The sequence below is a fragment of the Chaetura pelagica genome, unplaced genomic scaffold (genome assembly GCF_000747805.2).
Source record: "Chaetura pelagica isolate M959 unplaced genomic scaffold, ChaPel_1.0 scaffold84, whole genome shotgun sequence".
Classification (NCBI taxonomy): domain Eukaryota; kingdom Metazoa; phylum Chordata; class Aves; order Apodiformes; family Apodidae; genus Chaetura; species Chaetura pelagica.
The window spans coordinates 1,611,045-1,632,053 of record NW_009953224.1 but is presented as its reverse complement, the minus strand read 5'-3'; the positions used below and the strand labels follow the sequence as shown (position 1 = coordinate 1,632,053).

At 39.3% G+C, this 21,009-nt stretch overlaps 2 protein-coding genes across 2 annotated transcripts in view; one reads left to right on the top strand and one right to left on the bottom strand.

Moving 5' to 3' along the window:
• The window catches only part of RASA1 (RAS p21 protein activator (GTPase activating protein) 1), a gene marked incomplete at its 5' end in the record, with an annotated part of 46,014 nt that extends 33,458 nt beyond the window's left edge, over window positions 1-12,556 (top strand). The window contains 10 exons of the mRNA XM_009997841.1: window positions 1,049-1,221; window positions 1,435-1,594; window positions 1,782-1,924; window positions 2,662-2,777; window positions 3,989-4,075; window positions 5,425-5,492; window positions 8,304-8,392; window positions 10,117-10,194; window positions 10,856-10,990; window positions 11,697-12,556. Coding sequence (XP_009996143.1) covers window positions 1,049-1,221; window positions 1,435-1,594; window positions 1,782-1,924; window positions 2,662-2,777; window positions 3,989-4,075; window positions 5,425-5,492; window positions 8,304-8,392; window positions 10,117-10,194; window positions 10,856-10,990; window positions 11,697-11,780 — 1,133 coding nt within the window. The remainder of the gene's footprint in view (window positions 1-1,048; window positions 1,222-1,434; window positions 1,595-1,781; window positions 1,925-2,661; window positions 2,778-3,988; window positions 4,076-5,424; window positions 5,493-8,303; window positions 8,393-10,116; window positions 10,195-10,855; window positions 10,991-11,696) is intronic.
• A 1,608-nt stretch (window positions 12,557-14,164) lies between these two features.
• The window catches only part of CCNH (cyclin H), a 163,281-nt gene continuing 156,436 nt past the window's right edge, over window positions 14,165-21,009 (bottom strand). The window contains exons 3-10 of the mRNA XM_009997840.1: window positions 20,948-21,004; window positions 19,945-20,018; window positions 19,483-19,693; window positions 18,999-19,162; window positions 18,173-18,243; window positions 16,312-16,423; window positions 15,640-15,700; window positions 14,165-14,203 (exon numbers count right to left, since the gene is read on the bottom strand). Of these exons, the coding sequence (XP_009996142.1) occupies window positions 14,165-14,203; window positions 15,640-15,700; window positions 16,312-16,423; window positions 18,173-18,243; window positions 18,999-19,162; window positions 19,483-19,693; window positions 19,945-20,018; window positions 20,948-21,004 (789 nt within the window). The remainder of the gene's footprint in view (window positions 14,204-15,639; window positions 15,701-16,311; window positions 16,424-18,172; window positions 18,244-18,998; window positions 19,163-19,482; window positions 19,694-19,944; window positions 20,019-20,947; window positions 21,005-21,009) is intronic.

The following is a 21,009-nucleotide window of genomic DNA, read 5'->3' as shown; positions in this document are numbered from 1 at the left end:
TGATGTGAGCTTTATAAAGATGTTTTTCTGCTCGAGTATCAGATGATCCACTGCTGTGTATTCCAACACCAGAGCCATGGGAAGTCAGCTGGAACTGTTGGCAATTTCTGTAAGGCAGTGTAGTGTATGGGCTTTGCAGAATTGTGAGAATTGTGAAGGTTAATCTGAGGAACTTTAAAAGTAGATCTCATTTGAGAGGTGTGGAAAGAGAGGGTCTTGGCTTGAAAGATCTGGGCTGACAGGCTAAATGTGAAACTTGAACTGTGGACCCCCCTTGGAGCATGGTGGGTGTTGCACAGGCACAATGCTGCCTCTGGAAGTGTCTGGGCCATTTCTGTGCAAAATAGCTCCACTCAGGAGAACATATGTCTGCTCCAGAGTGACATACTCTGCTCTGACTGCTGCAGCTTGCTTCAGCTGCAATCCTGGTCATCACTTGGCAATTTCAAAGAGCCAGGGCCACTGAAAGTTCAGTTAATGATTTGGCCGTTCTTGAGTTTACTTTCATCATTATAGAGGCAGCAGGCTACTTGGAAACACTTTTTAACAAAATTTGCATTAACTTATAGAGCCTTAAACTGGGAGTTAGTAGAAAAGAAATACACGTGGCAGTGTTTGGGAGGGCTGTAGCAACACTATGATGTAATTAGTAAGAAGTAACAAAGTCATGCAGCAGGCCTAATAGTGGTATCAGCCCAAGCCTGGAAAGTGGACAGTGAATTCTGAGCACTTAATCTACTTTTAATTTCTCACTGCCACTGTCGGATAGCACTTTTTTACATTCCAGTGTTACAAAGAAAGCAGTGTCAATATCTCATGTGGCATTTTTAAATGTGTGTACACATTCTTTACAGAATGCTTTATATTTCTTCCTCAGTTTGCAGGACTCTGTTCAACCCCTGAAGAGAAAATACATCAATGGCAAATCTTATTGATTAGTCATTAATACTCTTTTGCTGAAACAAGATGACAAGAAACCTTTTTTATTCCATAGTAGGACTGTTTTGCTGGAGATAACTTATTTGAACAATTCTTTTTTCTCCTTAAGTGTTTATGCGTTGCCAATTAAGCCGATTACAGAAAGGACATGCAACAGATGAGTGGTTTCAACTCAGTTCCCATGTACCATTAAAGGGTATTGAGCCAGGATCTTTGCGTGTTCGAGCACGATACTCTATGGAGAAGATCATGCCAGAAGAGGAGTACAGTGAGTTTAAAGAGGTATAAAGTTGCTTAACTTCCCTTGGTTTATCTGTCTAAACTCATTTTGTTCATTATTTGAGACAGCAGATCTTGGTAACACTGGTTGATATAGCTGAATAACATTTCTGGTGACATTGATGAATCAGTACAGATCTATGATACCAGTTTTTCTGAAGCTTTTTATGTTAGGAGCAACTTCTAAATATTTTAAAATTATGTTTTTTCTTTCAGCTTATACTCCAGAAAGAACTTCATGTAGTCTATGCCTTATCACATGTTTGCGGGCAGGATAGAACACTGTTGGCTGGCATTTTATTGAAGATTTTTCTTCATGAAAAGCTTGAGTCCTTGTTGTTACGAACACTAAATGACAGGGAAATAAGCATGGAAGGTACTGCACTAAATTATACTGAAGTTTACTGGAATTCTGGGCAGGTGGGGTGGGAAGGGTTTTGGCACCTTCCTTTTATTCTTTTGGTTACAGCACAGATCAAAGTGTAAACACAGCACACTTTTCCTCTGCTTTTTTGTTGTCTCCTTTTCTTGACTTTTCTCTTTGCTGTCTATTTTTTCTTCAGATGAAGCTACTACTTTGTTTCGTGCCACCACTTTAGCAAGTACACTTATGGAGCAATATATGAAAGCCACAGCGACACGTTTTATTCACCATGCACTGAAAGACAGTATATTAAAGATAATGGAGAGCAAGCAGTCCTGTGAGGTGATAGCTTGAACTATGTTTTTTAACATTTTATTTTGTTGACACAGTTGTCTACTGGTTGCTATGTTTTATGCTTCATTAAATATTAGCTTCAGTTACATTTATTAATACTAAAAAAAAATAGTTTACATGAGAAATAATGGAACTGAATTAATTACAAGATTCCCACACACACACAGATTTTTTTTCTTAACTGTATTCATATTATAACTTCGAAGTTTTTTAATTAAAATTTCTACATCTATGTATTCTTTAGCAATTGTACACTGTTCAGTAGCAGTTACTGTGTGTCCTAACTCAAGTAACTTCTAATAAGTTCAAGGTGTTGTAGAAGTCAATGTCTGAACTTTAATTTCAGCTTCCCAATACCTAAATGATTACTACTGATCCTGAGGCTGTTTTTAAAATGACCCTCCTAACTTCTGTGTTTCACTTCAACTTAATTGTGTAAAGGATTGGAGTCCTCAGAAATTTGGACTGAGAGAGACAAAAAGGTCATGTAGATGAATGGTGGTGAATATCTGAGCTCTTAAAGCCTAATGTATTAGAACTGAAAACCGTTGCTTCTTCCCATTTCCTAACTAGTCGTTGAACAGACTTGTGAATTCTGTAGAAGACTTCTACAGCAGCAGAATTGTAACTTACTTTGAAGCAATATTCAGTGTTTTGTGTATCAAACTATGTATGTAGTTCTAGGTAGCAGAAGAAACTTTTTTTTTTTTTTCTCTTTGTTTTAGTTAAATCCTTCGAAGTTAGAAAAAAATGAAAATGTAAACACTAATCTGGCACATCTACTCAGTATACTTTCAGAATTGGTGGAAAAAATATTCATGGCTGCAGAGATACTGCCTCCGTAAGTCTGCACCGTTCTCTTCAGATTTGAAAATTCCTGTTTGTGTGCATTACATTACACCTTAAAATTATGTCCTTAACTGGTTCATTATCTGCTAATCAGTTATGACTCATTAGTCTTTAGGGTTGCTGTGTGCATACAGAGGAATATAGATGGGGTTGGAAAAATACCACCTTCATGAATTAATAGTTCTTTTTGCAAAAGTCTCTGCTTAGGACACATGCTTTTATTAGAAGGAGAATCTCCATACCCAAGAGTCAGAGAAAGATGAATTATAAAAGTAATCAGTCTCAGATATGCATAAAAAGAAGACAGTAGTAACTGGCAGACAATTAAGTGTATTTAAGTTTATTACAAATTATCTCCAGTCTTCGTCCTCTGAGAAAGAGATGGAGTTGTTGACAGCATATGAAAATTACAAGCAGGTAGTAGTAGAATGATAACGTGCTATAATTGCTTCTGTCTGCTAAGGAAATGCAGATTATATTTTTTTCCTTTTTTTTAATTGCTAAAATTACTTGTATTCACAGTTTAGATTTGGCCATCTGATAATAAGTGCACTAAGAGTGTTCTTTCACTGTGTCCTTAGCTTTTAAAGTAAAAATCTTCAATTTTGAGGTGGCAGAGTAGCAAAGAAGTGTTTCTTTTGTGCAGTGCTGGCAAGGGTAGCATTGTAAGTTGCACTTCTTTTTTGTATATGATGCAGCTCTCAACATTTTCTGAAATGCACCACAACTTTATTGCTACAGACGACTCTTGCTGTGATTGCTTAACTTTCAAACACCTAAAACTCACTGATGGAATTAACAGTTATTTTTTAGTTAAAAATAGAAAAATTAAAAAAAAAAAATCAACACATCAGCATGATCTTTTAAAAAATTAAATACTACCTAAGAAACAGGAGATAGGCAGTTGTAAAACATATAGTGCACATCTGGAAAATGACTGAATTACAAATATAATTTTGTATTAATTATGGTGTTCCTTGTAATTTATGATCTTACTTTTTGATATACACTTATAAATTTAGAAAATTACTTTTTATATTTTTAAACTTATAAACTAACTGTTAGAGGTAGTTTAAAGCTTATGTCTAAATTATAGATGTAGAATTGATAATAGTTTTGAATGAAGTAGGAGGTTGTTCTAGATCCTTTCTGACCAGTTTCAGCAGTTTAATAGAACAAGTAATTAACTGTTGTTTCTTGCAGAACATTGAGGTATATTTATGGGTGCCTACAGAAGTCTGTTCAAAACAAGTGGCCGGCTAATACCACCATGAGAACCAGAGTGGTTAGGTAGGTTGTCACTTTATTCTGAAAATAATCTGTTCAAGTCTTGTTAAATGCATACTTAAGTGTGCTTATCACAGAATCACAGAATCCTAGGGGTTGGAAGGGACCTTGAAAGATCACCCAGTCCAATCCCCCTGCCAGAGCAGGGTCACCCAGAGCACATCACACAGGAACGTGTCCGGGCAGGTTTGAATGTCTCAAGAGAAGGAGACTCCACAGCCTCTCTGGGCAGCCTGTCCCAGGGCTCTGTCACTCTCCCAGGAAAGAAGTGTTTTCTGATATTTACATTGAACCTCCTGTGCTCCGGTTTGCACCCATTGCCCCTTGTCCTGTTGCTGATCATCGCTGAAAAAAGCTTAACTCCATCTTCCTGACACTCACCCCTTACATATTTGTAAACATTGATGAGGTCACCCCTCAGTCCCCTCTTCTCCAAGCTAAAGAGACCCAACTCCCCCAGCCTTTTCTCATCAGGGAGATGTTCCCCTCCCTCCATCATCTTTGTAGCTCTGCGCTGGACTCTTTCAAGCAGTTCCCTGTCCTTCTGGAACTGAGGACCCAGAACTGGACAAAATATTCCAGATGCAGCCTCACCAAGGCAGAATAGAGGGGGAGGAGAACCTCTCTTGACCAACTAACCACACCCTTTCTAATGCACCCCAGGATGCCATTCAGAGCCACATAGTTTTTTGATGTCTGGGTAGCATCCCTGATACTCAGAGGTTGCTTCCGTTTCACTCTGGACATATATTAAGTGTCATGGACATACAGAAAGTGCATTAATCTCACTACTATGTGTGTCACTTTGAAGTGATATGGACATCACCATCACTGTGTACTTCTCAACATGGAGTCAGGCCTTTTTACTGTTGAAGGGAAAACCAGTCTGCTGGTGATGTCCAAGCACTCTGAGCAGATTTAAACATGACTTGGATTGCTTTAGCTTGTCTGTATGTCACTTCATTATATAACAAATACCTGGAATTGAGGTTATCCTGAGGTGGATGGTTTTTTACTTCTGCTCTTAACCGATTTTCCTCATGCTACCAAAGGGTGTCCTAGATTTCTTTTGAACAAGTTCCCAGTTCTGCAGTAAAAACAGTGCTCTTCTCCCAGCTTTCTAGATTGCAGCAATTACTTGGGGAAGGAAAGCAGAAGATCCTGCTACTTTATTCTTCTACCATAGCATACAGTTGTCAGGATGTTGAAGTCATAGCATGATACCCTTAATTTGTTAATGTGTTCACAGAGTGCAGGCTGGTCTCAAAAAGGTTTCATGCTTACTTGATCATTGAAGACCACACTAATTGTCTAAATTTATTGAATTTAACATAAGTTTCTTCCCATTTCAGTGGTTTTGTTTTTCTTCGACTGATTTGTCCCGCTATCCTGAACCCAAGGATGTTTAATATCATCTCAGGTGACTATATTCTTCAGATTAAATTCAAGCTTTATACAATAGTAGGCATGAAAATATTGTAGTGTCTTCTGTAGCAAAAGATGAAGTTTTTTTGAGTGTTATCCGTGTCACTTGACTGACTTCTCCGTAAGGCAGCCAATGTGTGCTTTTCACCCTGAAAGGTTATCTGGTGATCCCCAATATAAGTTTGAAGTCCAGAAAAACATGCATTGTGTTATTTAATAATACAGTTTTAAAGTAAAGTCTAGCAATGTGGATTATATCCCAGGAGTGTGGAAAATTTAAGTGTGTGATTTTCAGATATCACTTTGTATACAAAGCAATGCCAAAGTTAATGGTACCTCTTAAATGAACAAGATTTATAAAGCTGAAAAGGTGTCTGCAGAGCTTGGAATACATTTGTGCACCTAGCAAACTAGACTTGAATAACTTGTTTGAACATCCTGCTTAGGTAGCTTCCAGCCACTGGAGAAGTCTTCACTTTGACTCATCAAGTATAGTCAGCCTCAAATACGGAATCTTAAAGATGGGAATGAGAGGGGTGGCATTTGGAAAGGCTGCTTTGTGCAGACTTGAGATTATAATCTTGGTTGATTTAAAGGCCTTATACAGGAGACCTCCCATGGGCTCGCCTGAGTGAATGTTCTTGCCACAAAACGTCTTACCCTGTTTTTTGATGCTCTCTTGGTAGAGTGCATCTACAGTAGTTAACTGAAACAGGGACAGGGAATGTTCCTGTTGGAAAAGCCAGGATTGCAGAACTGCTGTAGGGGTCTGTGGCACAAGAGCTGGCCAGTATCAAATTGCCCCCCGAGCTGTTTGGGAAGGTGCTGTGGGGATGGTGGCACATATCAGGGACTGACGTGCTGTTGGTCTGGGGCTTTCCCATTGTCAGGCTTTAATGGTGAGGGCAGGGATTATCCCATGGCCATTGCCTTAAGCATCTAGAAATTTTTAACTTAAATTCTGTAAGAAGTAAAATCATAAGCTACTGAAAACTGTGTTACTAAAGTTAAAAAACTGGGACATCTGAGTTGCTTAGCTTTAAAAGTTTGAATATATTACACTTCATCTTTGTTTTATGTTTGTTTGGTTTTTTTCTTGGCAAAGATAACCCCCAGCTATAGGACTTCTAGTTTGTATCCACCATTTATCTTCCTCCTTCCCTCTCTAGCAGTTTCTTATTTTTTTACCAGTGAAGTGCTGATTTGGAAATAGGAGGAAGTCAGAAATCTGATTCAGAAAATAGTTTTTTTTCTTTATTCATAGAGAGATCTTAGGACAATGTTGTGTGTTTCCTATCATCTCTCTTTAAGCTACACTAAATGAGAAGGGCTGTGTTGGAGAGCAAGTTCCTCTCTTCTAATGGTTTCCATAGATGCTTTGGAGAAGGCATTTGAGAAACATACCCTGGTACACAGTGATCCTTCCTTTAGGTTTATATTATCCTCAGGTAATTTTCAAGTTAGGTGCCTTCTGACTTGGGTCACCACTGTGTCTGCAGGTGTGAAAAGTTAGCTACAAATTTGACCAATGCTTTGCAAGCTTGATTATCAGTGTTGAAGTCCTCCTTGTGTACATGCAGCTTTTGACTACTGCTGAACTAAACTTAGAGATGCCATGCAGGGCTTCTAGAGCTGTTGAAAAAAAAAGGGTGAGGCAGTCCCCTGGAAGAAAAGCTTCCAACAGACCTTCTTTCCAAACAGGGGAAGAAGTATTCCAAAGGCTGAGTGTATAGGTATCAGCTGTGATCATTGAAGAAAATATCCTTGTTTCAAAAATTATATCCTTTGTTCTAAGCAGTGTTTGAGATTTTTTTTAAGGTAATTCCCTTCTCTAGCTCAGTTCTAATATGAAATTTCGGATTCCAAGGCTAGTAAATGTTTCTAGCATTGCTGTTTCAAAGGTTTACATTGCACCAAGCACAAGATGTGATGAACAGCTGACATTAGTTGCATAGCTCCATCCCTGCAAGAAAACCTTATTTTTCTTACTTTTCTTTAGATTTTGGGGGGAAGGTGAAGGGAGAAAAAAAAAAAGATGCAGGTAGACAATGAAGAGGATGTAGCATTCTTGAGAAGAATTTAAAAGTTCAGAGCACGTATAATTACCATATCAATTTTGGAACATTTCAAACCTGGATTTCAGCCAGGCCATTTACTGTAACTGGAGGGAAAAAATAATTTTGTAAGACACTACTGGGTAATATCAGTTCTTGGAAAATGAAGTTTTAACTGATGAAGTGGTTAATATAAAATGCTAAGTGTGACATTAAGTACAGCAAGTGACTGTAATTTTGTGGAAGTACAAGTCATGACTGCATGTAACTTTTACTCTGGTTTCCTAATGCCAGTACCTTGAACTGTAATTTGTGTAATTTGTCAGAGCCCACTGATGTGGGTATACACAAATAAGGAAACCAGAAAACTTCTTTTTTTTTTTTTTTTAAATTCTAAAGGTAATTTTTTTATTTTAACAATTAATAATTCGCCTTTCAGCAGAACTGTTTCATATTTGTGAAAATGGTTCTTACTTCATCTAACTTCCTAACACCATGTTACTTTGTATACTCATTCTGTATGCAACTATTACAGAGAATCAGAATGTTCATATTAATATATTTTTGTGGACATTACTAAAACAACACAAGTTTTACCTTACCAACTGACGTCTTCCACTTGCAGTTTTGTTGAAATACTAAAAATATTTTATTCCATTAAAAACCTGAGTTGGAGAAGAGTTTTAATTTCATGTGACTTTTGTTAAGTTTTAAATGGAATGGTCAGTAACTCTACTTTGTGTTCCTGTCAGATTCCCCTTCCCCCACTGCTGCAAGAACGCTGACGCTGGTCGCCAAGTCTGTGCAGAATTTAGCAAATCTGGTTGAATTTGGAGCTAAGGTGAATATAATTTACACACAGAGAACAGCCTAGAACTATGTTTCTGTACATTTCAACGTTCCTGCTTAATACATGTGAAAATGTGTTGCTGTTTTCTTGTGCAAAGCCTGACACATCATCTGTCACAGAATCACAGAGTAGTCAGGGTTGGAAGAGACCTCTGGACATCATCCAGTCCAACCCACCTGCCACAGCAGGATCCCCTAGAGCAGATTACACAGGAGCATGTTCAAGCAGGTTTTGAATGTCTCCAGGGATGGAGACTCCACAGCCTCCCTGGGCAGCCTTGTCCCAGTGCTCTGGTACCCTCAGAGTAAAGTTGGTTTTTCTCATATTTAGGTTCAGCCTCCTGTGTTAAAGCCTCTTTTTCTTTCACTGGACACCACTGAGAAGAGTCTGACCCCATCCTCCTGACACCCATCCTTTAGATATTTGTAAGCACTGATGAGATGCCCCCTCAGTCACCTTCTCTCTAAGCTAAACAGCCCCAGCTCTCTCAGCCTTTCCCCATAAGGTAGATGCTTCAGCATCAGTATGATGCTTAATCATCATACTGGCCCTCATCAGCAGGGATGCCCCATTACTGTAGTTTTTCCTTTCCTCCTTATTTAGAGCTAAACAGAGTTTTGATCTAGAGACAAGCAGTAGGATAAAGTCTGGCTAGAGGGGGAAGAGGAGCCCCAGTACTTGGAAGGGAAGTGATCTGTAAACTCTTTATTAAAACTGGGTGCATCTTGTGGAGATTTTGAGTCTGGTAGTAGGAACATCAGCAGTGGTCTGTTAAAATAGTTGGTGAACAAGTGACCATACCAATAGGTACTGCAGAGTGTGATGCAGCCCTATAGTGATGCTGGGAGAACACAGATAAAATCAGCAGGCATTTGTCCCAAAGACAAAAGTGGAGCATTCCATTTTCTGTTTTCAGTGGAAAAAGCAGCAGTCATACTTCAGTATTTCCTGCATTAGAGGGGAGAAGTGTGAGATTAAGGCAAGCAGCCATTCCACCACAAAAAAAAAAAAAGTGTTGGTTTGTATTTATGTATGCATACATACGCACCATCTCGGTGTAGATTATCCAGTTCTGAAACAAATCAAGAACTGCCAACCTCTGACTCTTCCCCTTCCCACAGAGCAATTCAAAGCACCCCTTCTATCTGTACTCACTTCCATAATGATAGATATTGCTAATGTTGTAAATTAAACGTACATATCTCACTGAAAAGCCCCACCTTTCAGTAGTTTGTCTTGTAACACAGAGAATGCCAACTGATCTGTCTCAGTTGCTGGGCTGAAACTTGGATGAAAAATACATCTGTTGACTTCAGGATAATGGCAGTGACTTCAGGCTGGCATTAGAAAGTTATTTCTGTGGCATACGTAACTTGGAATGTAAGTGTTAACGAAAGAACAATGCAGAGGGCAGATTCCTGATCATACCTCTGAAATTACAGCATTTGCTCACTGCAGCTGGGTGTCAAGAGAGAATATCTTAATGCAGAGTCACATAAGTATGCATATATAAGAACATTGCCAAATATAAGAAAATACCAAGCTCTGTAGCCTTGAGTGGCTGCACACCAGATGTTAGAAAGTCACTCAAAAGAATAGTCACTCCGGATGACATACTTGTTTTGCCATGTCTTTTGATTGCAGTATGTTCGTATCAGGTATGACAATTATCTTGATAGTACTTTGTTCTAATAAATACTTTTAAAAATTACTAGGAGCCATACATGGAAGGGGTAAATCCATTCATCAAGAGCAACAAGCATCGCATGATCATGTTCTTGGATGAACTTGGGGTAAGTAATTAAACAGATCTCTATTGGAAGTTACATAGCAGCATATTTTAAAAACCAAGATTAAAAAAAAATGTGCCCAGCTTCCTGAACAGATCTCTTATAAGTGATGTAGGAGACATATCAGAATATTTGTTTAAAATAGGAGTGTGGCATTCAGGTATGTTGCCATATGTCACTTGCCTATTATGATCCATCAATTTGTGCTAAATGACAGATTTTGTAGGAGGTTTCTGAACGCTGCTGGTTTGAAAACAACGGGTGGATTAATCTATGATTTTAATTACCACATTATTGTTTTATGACCAGTGTAATGTGTTACTTGATAGCTCCAGCATTTCTACTTCTCTTGCTAGATGGAAAAAAAGCATTCCCCTTAATTGAGGGGAAGGTGACGAGTAGTGGCTTTCTGGTCAGTTCAGTCATAGATCAATACCAGATCTGTTAGTAAGAATCCTGGGAGGAGCAGGTACAGAACTATGCTCGTAAAACACTTGTGGAGAGGAGGAAATAATTCATCATAGTAAGATGGCCTTGAGGCTTAGCTGGGCAGACTAACATTCAACTTGTTTGGGGTATAAAACACTTGTGTTGGCAGAGCTGTAACTGACCTTCCTGTGTGCCCCAGTACTCGGCATCCTAAATCTGCTCTTTTCTGTTGAAGAATGTTCCTGAGCTTCCAGACACCACGGAGCACTCTAGAACTGACCTGTCCCGGGATCTGGCGGCGCTGCACGAGATCTGCGTGGCACACTCAGATGAGCTCCGGACACTCAGTAATGAGCGAGGGGTGATGCAGGTGAGCAGTGGGTTAACAGACAAGCCACAGGTACAGACACAGGTGTGTCCTGAGTTGCTCCCCAAGACCAGCTGCTTTTGTAGTATTTCTGTCTACCAGTGTGGCGGGGAATCATTTTCACATCAGTGCCTTTCACCCGGAGGCTGTTAGATGTAGAGGAAAATATTTAGTCTGTAGCTTTGTTTCTTCATGCAACAAAATCAAAGAGGTTTTTGTAGAGCTTCCAGAGGAAGTTTTAGTTCCTAGAGGAAGCCTAAACCCCAAAAATTAGTCTTCTGCCAGGCTCCCCGTGTCATCTGGTTTAGGATCTTGGTTTTTTTTTTCATTTGAGAAATGTACTTTTGTCAGCTTCCTACATACCTCACTTCTGCTTCCTAATTTTCCAGTACATTAGTGAACAAACACAGAAGGCTCTAGTAGCACATCCCAGTGGTGTATCAGCAGCACACGTGGGCAGCCTTCCTGTTAAACCACAAAGCAGCAACAGCATCCATGGGTGCAGAGGCAAAGGTCATCACAAGGTTTTAGACTTCCCTTTTGAAAGTAATGTCTTACTGACTAGGGCATCAGCTGCTTCCTTTTTTTAAAAAAATACATTTCAAACTCCCTCACAGCAGGTCTGATAGGCTAATGTTGAAAGTGCTTCTGAAGCAAGACTGTTTTGTTTCCAGTGGCTAATGTATGGTTTTACTGACTCTCCCTACAGCATGTTCTTAAGAAACTTTTGGCTATTACTGAACTGCTTCAACAAAAACAAAACCAGTATTCAGTGTCTAACAGCATCAGGTAGCAGCCCTCTACCTGAATTCTGCATGGATCCAGCATGCCCAACATGGCGACTCACACCAGTATCACTTTCTTCTTGCTCTTGCCAAAAATAGCACACCCTGCCACATTCCCAGCGGTGTGTGAACTATGCAAAAAGAAAACAAAGATCCTGTTGGTGAATGATTGTACCAGCAGCTTTTTAAGCTATCTGTGCAGAACATTTGCACTTTTTTTCCACTTGGAAACAGTTTTCACAACCTCTGAGCCTTGGTGTACAGTTCACCTTCTGCAAAGAAAATGCTGTGACTGTGTCTTGAACTTTGAAAATTTTCAGCACCGCTGATTGCCAAAGTTTTGCTGTCTCGTTGGAAAAGAATTATCAACTGACATGAAAAGAAATGTCTTGTTCTGACAGCCACGTATAACTGGATAACATTTCTTACTGTAATTTCTGACTGGTTACAATAATTATGACTTCTGACTGTTTCAACCATTTTAACTTGTATTTACAGTTTCCAGAATTTGATGTTATGGTAGGAACAATCTTTACTGTACACTTTTTTTATACCATGCTGTTTCTCTTGCTGGAATCATGTTGAAAGAGAATATGCAGAATGGGTCTTGTCAGCTTTATTTTTTGATGTGCCACTGATTCAGTCTGAATAGTTCTTCCATCAAGAACTGTATATCCAGATAAATCACAATGCTTTTGTAAAATGTTTACAACAGTAAATAATTTGAATTCAGTAAATTTATTGATCATTGTATCAGACATGCATGCATTCATTAAACCATTTTATAAAATATGTATTGGTTGGTCTTTTGTGTACTGTAAGTCTAAAAATATTATTTTTATAAGTGAAAAATAAGTTTTTAAAATAAACCAAGCTGCAGATCCACTTCTTCTGGAAACTGGCTAACTTTGGCTGCTGTGGAAGTTTTTTTACAGTGTCTGCACTCATGATGTACCTTGAGATGTTCATGCAGGGTCACTTTTTAGCTTGAATCCTCAGAACAGCATTACCTTGTTCATATGCCTCCACTGGTACCTGTGTCTCTCAGGCTGAGAAAGTACATGTTAAAACTGTTGAAAAAAATTAAAATATGCAGTTGATTGAGAGGGTATTTCAGCATCAGTTAACTAATAAGGCATTAAATGACCCTGAGTTTCCCCAACTGTGTTAACACCATTAGAACAACTCCATTGTATCTTCTGTTGAGTACCATTTCCATTCCCTGTCACACTAAATAGTACAGACTTTTATCTTTGCTGTAACATGAGTGCACATCTGCTGTGTTTGCAGTCGGCTTTTGCTCTGCTTCCCTGGTCTCTCCAGCTGGGACGTCCTTGCAGGGGGTTGCCCAGTGCTGCAGCCAAGAGCTCTCAGGTGTCACAGGTCCTACACACTTAGCAGACAGAGGTGGTGGGTACTCTTAGCACAGACTGCACTGCCGGACCTTGGCACTACTGAGGTCTTTTTTAGATCATCCCATGAAACAGCTGCTTGACCAATCGCTGTAAAGCCTGTCTTTAACTGCTTCTCAAAGGGAAAGCAAATTTGTCAGAAACAGTGGATAAAGTGGATTATTTTGTAGATTTAGTTGGCTGGGTGTAGGTATTGTAACCTGGTAAAAATACAAACTTTGGAGAAGAAATCTGGCTGGCTATTTAGCTATTACATATGAAATGCAGTGATGAGAATGAAAGTGGGAAGTTTGCAGAGTTGCATTCAGGAGTGTGTGTACTGTAGAACTTATTGTCTGAAACAGTGTGAGGAAATAGACTTTAGAGTTGAAGGATGCTTATGTACCTAGGTATGCCTAAGTATTCTCAGTTGCCAACAGGTAAGTTGGTTGCAGCATCCTCATCTGAGATCACAGCTGCAGAGTAAGTCACCAAACTGTTATTATTACTTTCCATACTGTAAAATAGGCTGCTGCAGCCTCTTCATACATTTGAGAAGATCTTCCCAAGTGTATCAGGTGTTACAGGCACAGTTGTATTCCTGCAGCTGCTTCACTGACAAAACTCGAGAAGAGGGGAGCACAGCCCAGGATGGGTCTGCTACCAGATCTGGCTCCTCTTGCATTTATCTTGTTCACAAAATGCCATTTTGTCCTTAGTTACTGCAGTGCTGTAATCCTACACTCAAGTCACATCTCAAACAGCTCCCCAACCAAAACTCCTCCCTGAGTGACAGATTTCATGCAAACATTTCATACTAGAATGGATGAGGATTTAATGGAATTACAACTAATCATTTTAGCCAAATCAAATGCTTTATTGCAAAGATATTAAACACTGACAGAAAAAATACCTCTTGACAGCTGAGTAAGGAACCTGTAGGAGACAGGTTCAGTTGCCACCAAGCAGTAGTTTTTGCAGTGGCAGGATTCCATTCTCGGTTACACTGAATCCACAAGATCATCATCAGTCCACTCTTCCTAAGGGAGGGGAAAAAAGCAGCGTGTGAGCTCAGGGTGTTCTACAGGAAGGTGGGCCAGGCGATCCGCAACTGGGGGGGCACGGTAACTGCTGCACCTGCTGTCACAGCAACTGCCACACAGGCCAGTTAAACAGAATTTAAGAACCACAGGTAACTTCTCCCACCTCTGAACTGGGTCTGCTATCAGTAATAGATTTAAATAGCAAGTTTAAACTCATTTTAAAGGTGTAGCGCTTGTCGGTGTTACTCAACAGATGAGCATTTCCGCCAGGACACCTGACCATGCTGATCTTACACACCCCATTCTCCTCCTGACAACCAGACAGCAACTGGCAGCCCTGGCTAACACACTGGGCAAGCTCAAACTGGAATTAAGAATTCATGCAAGGCCTACAGAGAAGTCACTTGACAAAATGCGTATTTGTTAAGTTCCCTTTCAGAATCTCTCTTAAGGTCACAGCCAAGATCTGCTCAACAACATGAAAGGGTATTTCCTTTCCTCATACTCCCTCCAGTCTGGATTTCTGCTGAGAATCCTGCTGCTAAACATGAGCACAGCTAAAGGAGCTGCTCTGTGTATGCCCAGGCCTGCTGTGAGACTCCCAGTAAATTGGGGTATTTCAAAATGTCTCCTGCATGCCCCCCTGAGCAATACTACCCAGTGTGTGCAGTATCTTGTGCAGGGAATAAAACAGAAATTACTTAGTCAAGTAAATATATCAAAGGGAAGATTTTGTTTACATTTATTTTAGCTAATAGAATGCAGGACTGAAAGCTTCCTGGGACCAAGCCCTGCTTCTTGCTTCTGCAAGGATGCCACAATGCTTATCAAGAACACCACCACCCTTCCCCACCAAACCCACACAAAAAAAAGCTATGATCTCTATGGCCAGGATTTAATACCTGTTCGCTATTTGTGAACAGAAGACCAAAGCATATTTTAACTAATTGTGACTGAGCCCTTTAACCTTAAAGGTAGTTATCAATTTGAGTTTCCACCTGTAGAGGTAGAATTTCTCAAGTATTCAGTTCCTGGCCTTCCAAAACCCATTCATCACAATATTCCAGATAGTTTCACACCTATTTGCCCTCAGTGGCATAATGAAATTTCACCTGAATTAAGAACTAATCTTAATGGTTTGCTAAGGTTTCTATGGTTTGTCGGAAGACTTTCTTGTGCTTTACAACAAACATCAGGAAGGATGGCCTGCGTGTTCTTCCCCCTCCCCGCAAAGGACTACAGTATTTAAGAACACTCCCAAGGGTGGTCTGGTATGAACTCTGGCTAATTTAGAAGAAAAAATAGTTGAAAAAAGATTCTGAGTAACAGGTAAGAGTATTGACAGGTGCACAAGTTTGTCTCAGTAGCTGGGATACTTTTGTCTTGGCAGTCAAGAGCGGCAAAACAAGTATTTGTACAGTAGATGTACTGACCTCCTCCATTTTAGGTTTCTTTGCAACACATTCATCATCTTCATAACCTTTCCTCTTCTTCCTAAGCCCCATCCAGAAAAAGAGTGAAATGTTGTGAAATGTTTAGCTGTATTTGTAGGTTAGAACCTGCTTATTTGGCCACAAGGTTAGATTAGGGACATATTTGTCACACAAACTACTGAAGCCTCAACTAGCAACTCACTGGAAGTTCACAGTGAAAATTTCACTAAAGTGAAAAAGGGCAGAAAAAAATTAATCAGGAATTCCTTTGCTATCCACATAAGTCTTAAGAAAACATTAACTCTTTATACCATTCTTGTTTTAATCACATTATTTTTAAAAGCTTTGATTTTCATTACGTATGACATTAAGCAGCAAAACCTTAGATACCTCCTGTGATTCCAGTTCTGTGTTACAAAATGACTGGTATTGCAGCTTGCAGTGCAAATCAGCACAAAAGAATGTATTTACATATTACTGAAAGCAGCATGTTGAGTCTCAGTTCTCAGCTTCCAGTAGACACTCACAAATGAAGCATGTGAACAAACAACCTTGTGTGTAAATGTAGATGCTTTCATTTTCAGTCACTCACACAAATCAGAGAAAGTTCATGTTTCTATAGCAATAACAAAGGCAGATGTTTAATACATCGAAGAGTAAGTATCTACTTACAGGTTTGTATTAAGTGACAGCTCTGAACTGTGACACTTCTCCAACTTCTGTTTCAGAGCAGTCACCTCTTCAGGCCTTGGCAGTTCATACTTCTTTATGAGATTTTTCATGCCTACAGAGGGAACAGCACAACTCTAAGCACATGAAATAATTTCTGCTGTACCTTGTGAATTACACAAGCTCATCAGTCAGTACGGCCAAAAGCACTGTAAACACTTTCAAACAGCTTCTACTAGGAAAAAAACCTACACCAAAAAAAAAAATAAAAATCAGAATGGTACATAAAGAAAAAACACAATGTAAGAAGTTTTGAAGCCCACACCTCTGTAAGGTTTTGAAAGCATCCTGTCTAGTGTTTAAACAGGCTCAAAAGACACTACACCAGGGCACATGCAACACCCTGCAGAAAGCTGGAACAGAATCCTTACATTTGTCAACACAAGCCCTAGACATTCTGAGTATTAACTCTCCCCCAGCTCCCAGACTGCTTGCTTACAGAACTTCCCATCCCACACAGCACTCAAACTTTAGAGGATCAAAGATCACGTATGTTTAGACAACTATCATCTTACAAATGGCGATTAATTCTAAATAACATCAAGGCACAGCAGCAGCTGAACACAAAGAACTACATTGAAACAAGTTGTTAGCATGGTTGCTTCTGGATTTCCTCAAGGTAAATGACGCAGAATCCACATTACTCTTCTTCAAAACACACAGGTATTTCTTTCAGTCAGCACTGTATTTCAGTCTTAGAAAAAGCAAAGATTGGTTTCAGTCTTGTTAAGAATGAAAATTAAACTTGCAGCTACTCTGCAAAAACAAGACTTTTTCTCCTACCATCAGTTATTTGTAAAACTAGTTGTTTACAGATGCTTCATAATTTTCTTTCAATCATTAAAAATCTTTAAGAAAGAGCTGTCTCTGGGCAAAGTTACCTCCCAGAATAATCCAAGTGAAGCATAATTGATCCCAGTGTTCACTTTGGAACTCAGCAATGGAAACCTGAAGACTGATTCTGTTAGCAGGAAGAGAAAGGAAAGAGCATCTTAAGTTTTCTAAATTCAATTTAAATTTCATTGGTAGACCATGGTGACTTCTATAGTGCATTCACTAGTAAAGTCAGCTTACTCTAAGGGCTGGATTTCTCATGTTACCGGTCCCCCATTTTAAATGTGTGTATCAGCTTAAGCATTAAATAACTGATTACTTACTGGAAATTTTGTATCCCAGCCTTTTCATTTAATTAGAGAATCTAAGTTAATAAACAGTGTACTACAGTTCCCATTTTCTTAAGCAAAACCATGCTAGCATTCTTGTTGGTTTATATATGTGTGCGTGTGTGTATGTACATATATACTCTCACACTAGCAAACCTAAACCTCTTCTGAAACATGTTTATACCTGACAAAGAAAAGTGAAGTATAAATCTTGGCATGTCACTCAATATTAGCTTAGAAAAGACAGCCTCTGGTGGTAGACACAGTTATGTGCAGGCTTTTGCCTGAACCTGTAATTTTTAAGTCAGTCACTGAAAAGAGGCATTTCACCCTGAATTAAAGGAAGCATCATCTAGTTACCAAAACAGACTTTCCACTTTTGAGCCAGTTGCTAGCATTTAACTGACTGTAGCACCTAAGCATCAGGCCCTTTGCCTTTTAATCTAATCTGTTTATATCACAGGAAAGTCTCAGCGTTTTCTCCTCTATCCACATGCCAGATAGTTCATTCTACTGCCCATCCCTGAGGTGAAGAAAACCAGTTGAATCACACATTTCTGCTTAAAGCTTCTGTTGTTTGGAAAAAAATATGTTCTTCCTTTAGTGATACTGTTTACTGCCTTTTTCCAAGGTTTACTTACATTTCATGCCATCTAGTAGCTTGGTTAGGGAAGTTCTGTTTTCTTTCAGCATAAGGTTTTCTGCTAAGTAACTGCAAAAAGACATGGAAGAGTACATTCTTCAAGTGTCATAATTACTTGTGGCAGCTACCATTAGTTAATAAAACGTGTAATGTTTATTATTTACAGCTGCTAGAGCTTTATAATTAGACTTGGTAAGAATAATTTGGTTATAAAAGTGCTATAAAATAACGAAAAAGCACATCTGTCATTTGCAAAATTCTTTAAGAATGTGACAAAAGCATTCTCCAGCCCTCCACAAAACTGAAGTTCCAACACTACAGAATTAAACAATTGTAAGTGAGCCTCAGTGAGTTAAGTAAACTTAAGATTCTGTAAAGTGTCACAGTAACATCATGCTATTGCAGTGATGACTGACTGCTGGAAATGAGCAGGCAGGTTGCAAGATGGGACTGCTTTTTGGAAGCTGAAAGCAAATCCTAAATCCTGTCTTGTAAGAGTCTGTGGGTCTCTCCCCTTCCCTCAGATTCAAACTTCCTTTTAGTAAGAACATCACTACATACACACATTACATGGGTAAAACGCCAACACACACAAGCAACAATCCTCACCAAGATCTGTAACAACCAAGTAGTTTTATCCTTTCCCAGGAAGGGCATTTATGGATAAATCACAGAAGTCCAAAGACTCCTCATCAGTTTTGAAACATACTTGAAGAACATACCAGAAGCATTAATGCATGCTTCTACCACTGAAAAACATCTAAAGTAAAACTATTTTATAGAAAGAGCAAATACATGATTTAGAACAAAAAATAAAATATTACTTTTCCATATTAATTCCTGCTCTGGAACCACTAGATAATATGGCAGTGAGAGCTATCTGTGAGGGAGTGAAGAGCAGATACGCATCCGTGAGAGCCACTCGATTGAGGAACTCATCAGCTGTTTTCCTCAAAACTTCAGGATTCTCCAGCATTGGATAGCGAGTCTAGGAAGTAATTATTTAGGAAAGTAAGCAGCTGTTCTTCATCTCAGAACACACACTTCAACAGTATTTTGTAATGCTAAAAATCAGCTGGCTATCTTCTTATTCCAAAACCAATCTAAAGTGCCTTAAAACTTAAAAACAACCCTAAACCTTAAAATCCACAACTAAACCAACTTCCTTTTAGGTGTCTGCATATCACCTTAGAAACTAGATCTGTTAAGATCACAGGCACAAAAGGAAATAAAAAGTTTCTGACACAACCTATGACCTATTTGTATGATGTTAGTACACTGAGTATGTAGCATATATAACAATACTACCTTCAAATCAATCAGAAATCCCTCAAATGGTCTGTATGGATTGTGGACGATAAGATGGAAGTTCAGTTGCTGAATAAGCAGTAGTTCATATTCCAGTATTTGTTCAAGGGCCTTTTCCTGTCCAACAGGGCCTTCTCGCAGATTACCAACAAACTGTGCACTGGACACATTAAACTCATCTACTTTACAGGCCAAAAATGCACATGTGAGCCTTGAGGAGGGAGAAAAAAAAGCAAACAATTGACATTTGGAACATCCATCTTATTGAGAGGTCTGTTCAAAAAACATGTATCTTCAAAACACAACGTTCTGGCTGAACACAGCAAACGTCTCCAAAGGCACACTGAAAGAGACCATACTTTGCCTTTACTTATCTTTAAGCTCAAAGATTTCCCTTCTCGTTTTTCCAGGTCTTTATAAAGATTACACCATAGAAAAGACCCAGATGTGATGATAACTCACATTATTATCCGAGGATGATACTCCATCACTGAGTTGTTGAGGTAAAAGCGTTTGAAATACATGCAGGCTGTTCCCTAAATTTAAAACAGGGAGAGGAAAGTGAGAATAGAAGTAAAAAATGGATTGAGGAAAAAAAAAAATAAATTTCAAATATTACAAAACAGACCAGAAAATTTGCATATGTACTGTAGACATACAGAAGACACTAAGATGCACACAATGCCATGTCATTAAGTATTTCAAAGTCTAACACACTTATGCCTGCAAGAGCCTTAAAAACTGGCAGTGTCATATTTTTTTTACACATGCATCTAGGAAGACAATGCTCAAAAAGTGGTCAGAAATATCTTCCAAAGAAAAATCTGGCGTTTAAATGAAATTTAAAAAACGAAGACTGAAAAAAAATTATCCTGAAAGTTCTGAGTAATCCCAGCTAAGATATCTGATTGTTTAAATAAGCAGATTCCCCAACGCATTGAGCACTTATGCTTCTGTATCTAGGAGCACTTCAGTCTTGCCAATGCCAAGTTTTCAAGCTGATCTGAAAGGAAAGCAGGTGTATTCCAGGAACGTTGCTTGGTGAGTCTGACCCAGCACACACACACTCTCTACAGGGCCCACTTCTGAAAACACAAGGTCTGGCTCCACCACTGCACATCTTTAGGGAAGACACTTTTAACCTCTGCTATTCACTACACCAGCCAGAATAAAGGGAGGACTGACAGGGAACAACGTAGGTGACACATCTTAATGGCTGGGTGGCACAAGAAACACACGCCATCCATCCCCTGCTTCAGCACCTTGCTCTGAAACACAAACTTCTGGGTCAGTCAGCTCAAAGACTTGTTTCTTTACTTCCTTGGCAGGTCAGTTCCCTGACAGTGCTTGAAGCAGCTTGCTCTGTGCTCAGACCAGCACGGCAGCGTGAGGAACAGCTGGGACTGCCCCTCTTGGCCACGCTAAGGCCGTTATCACCAACACATACCCCTCGGGCCCAACTCACCGCCACGGATCTCGGCATGGCGGGCTTGAAGACGCCGCAGAAATCCAGCAGCCGCTTCTCGT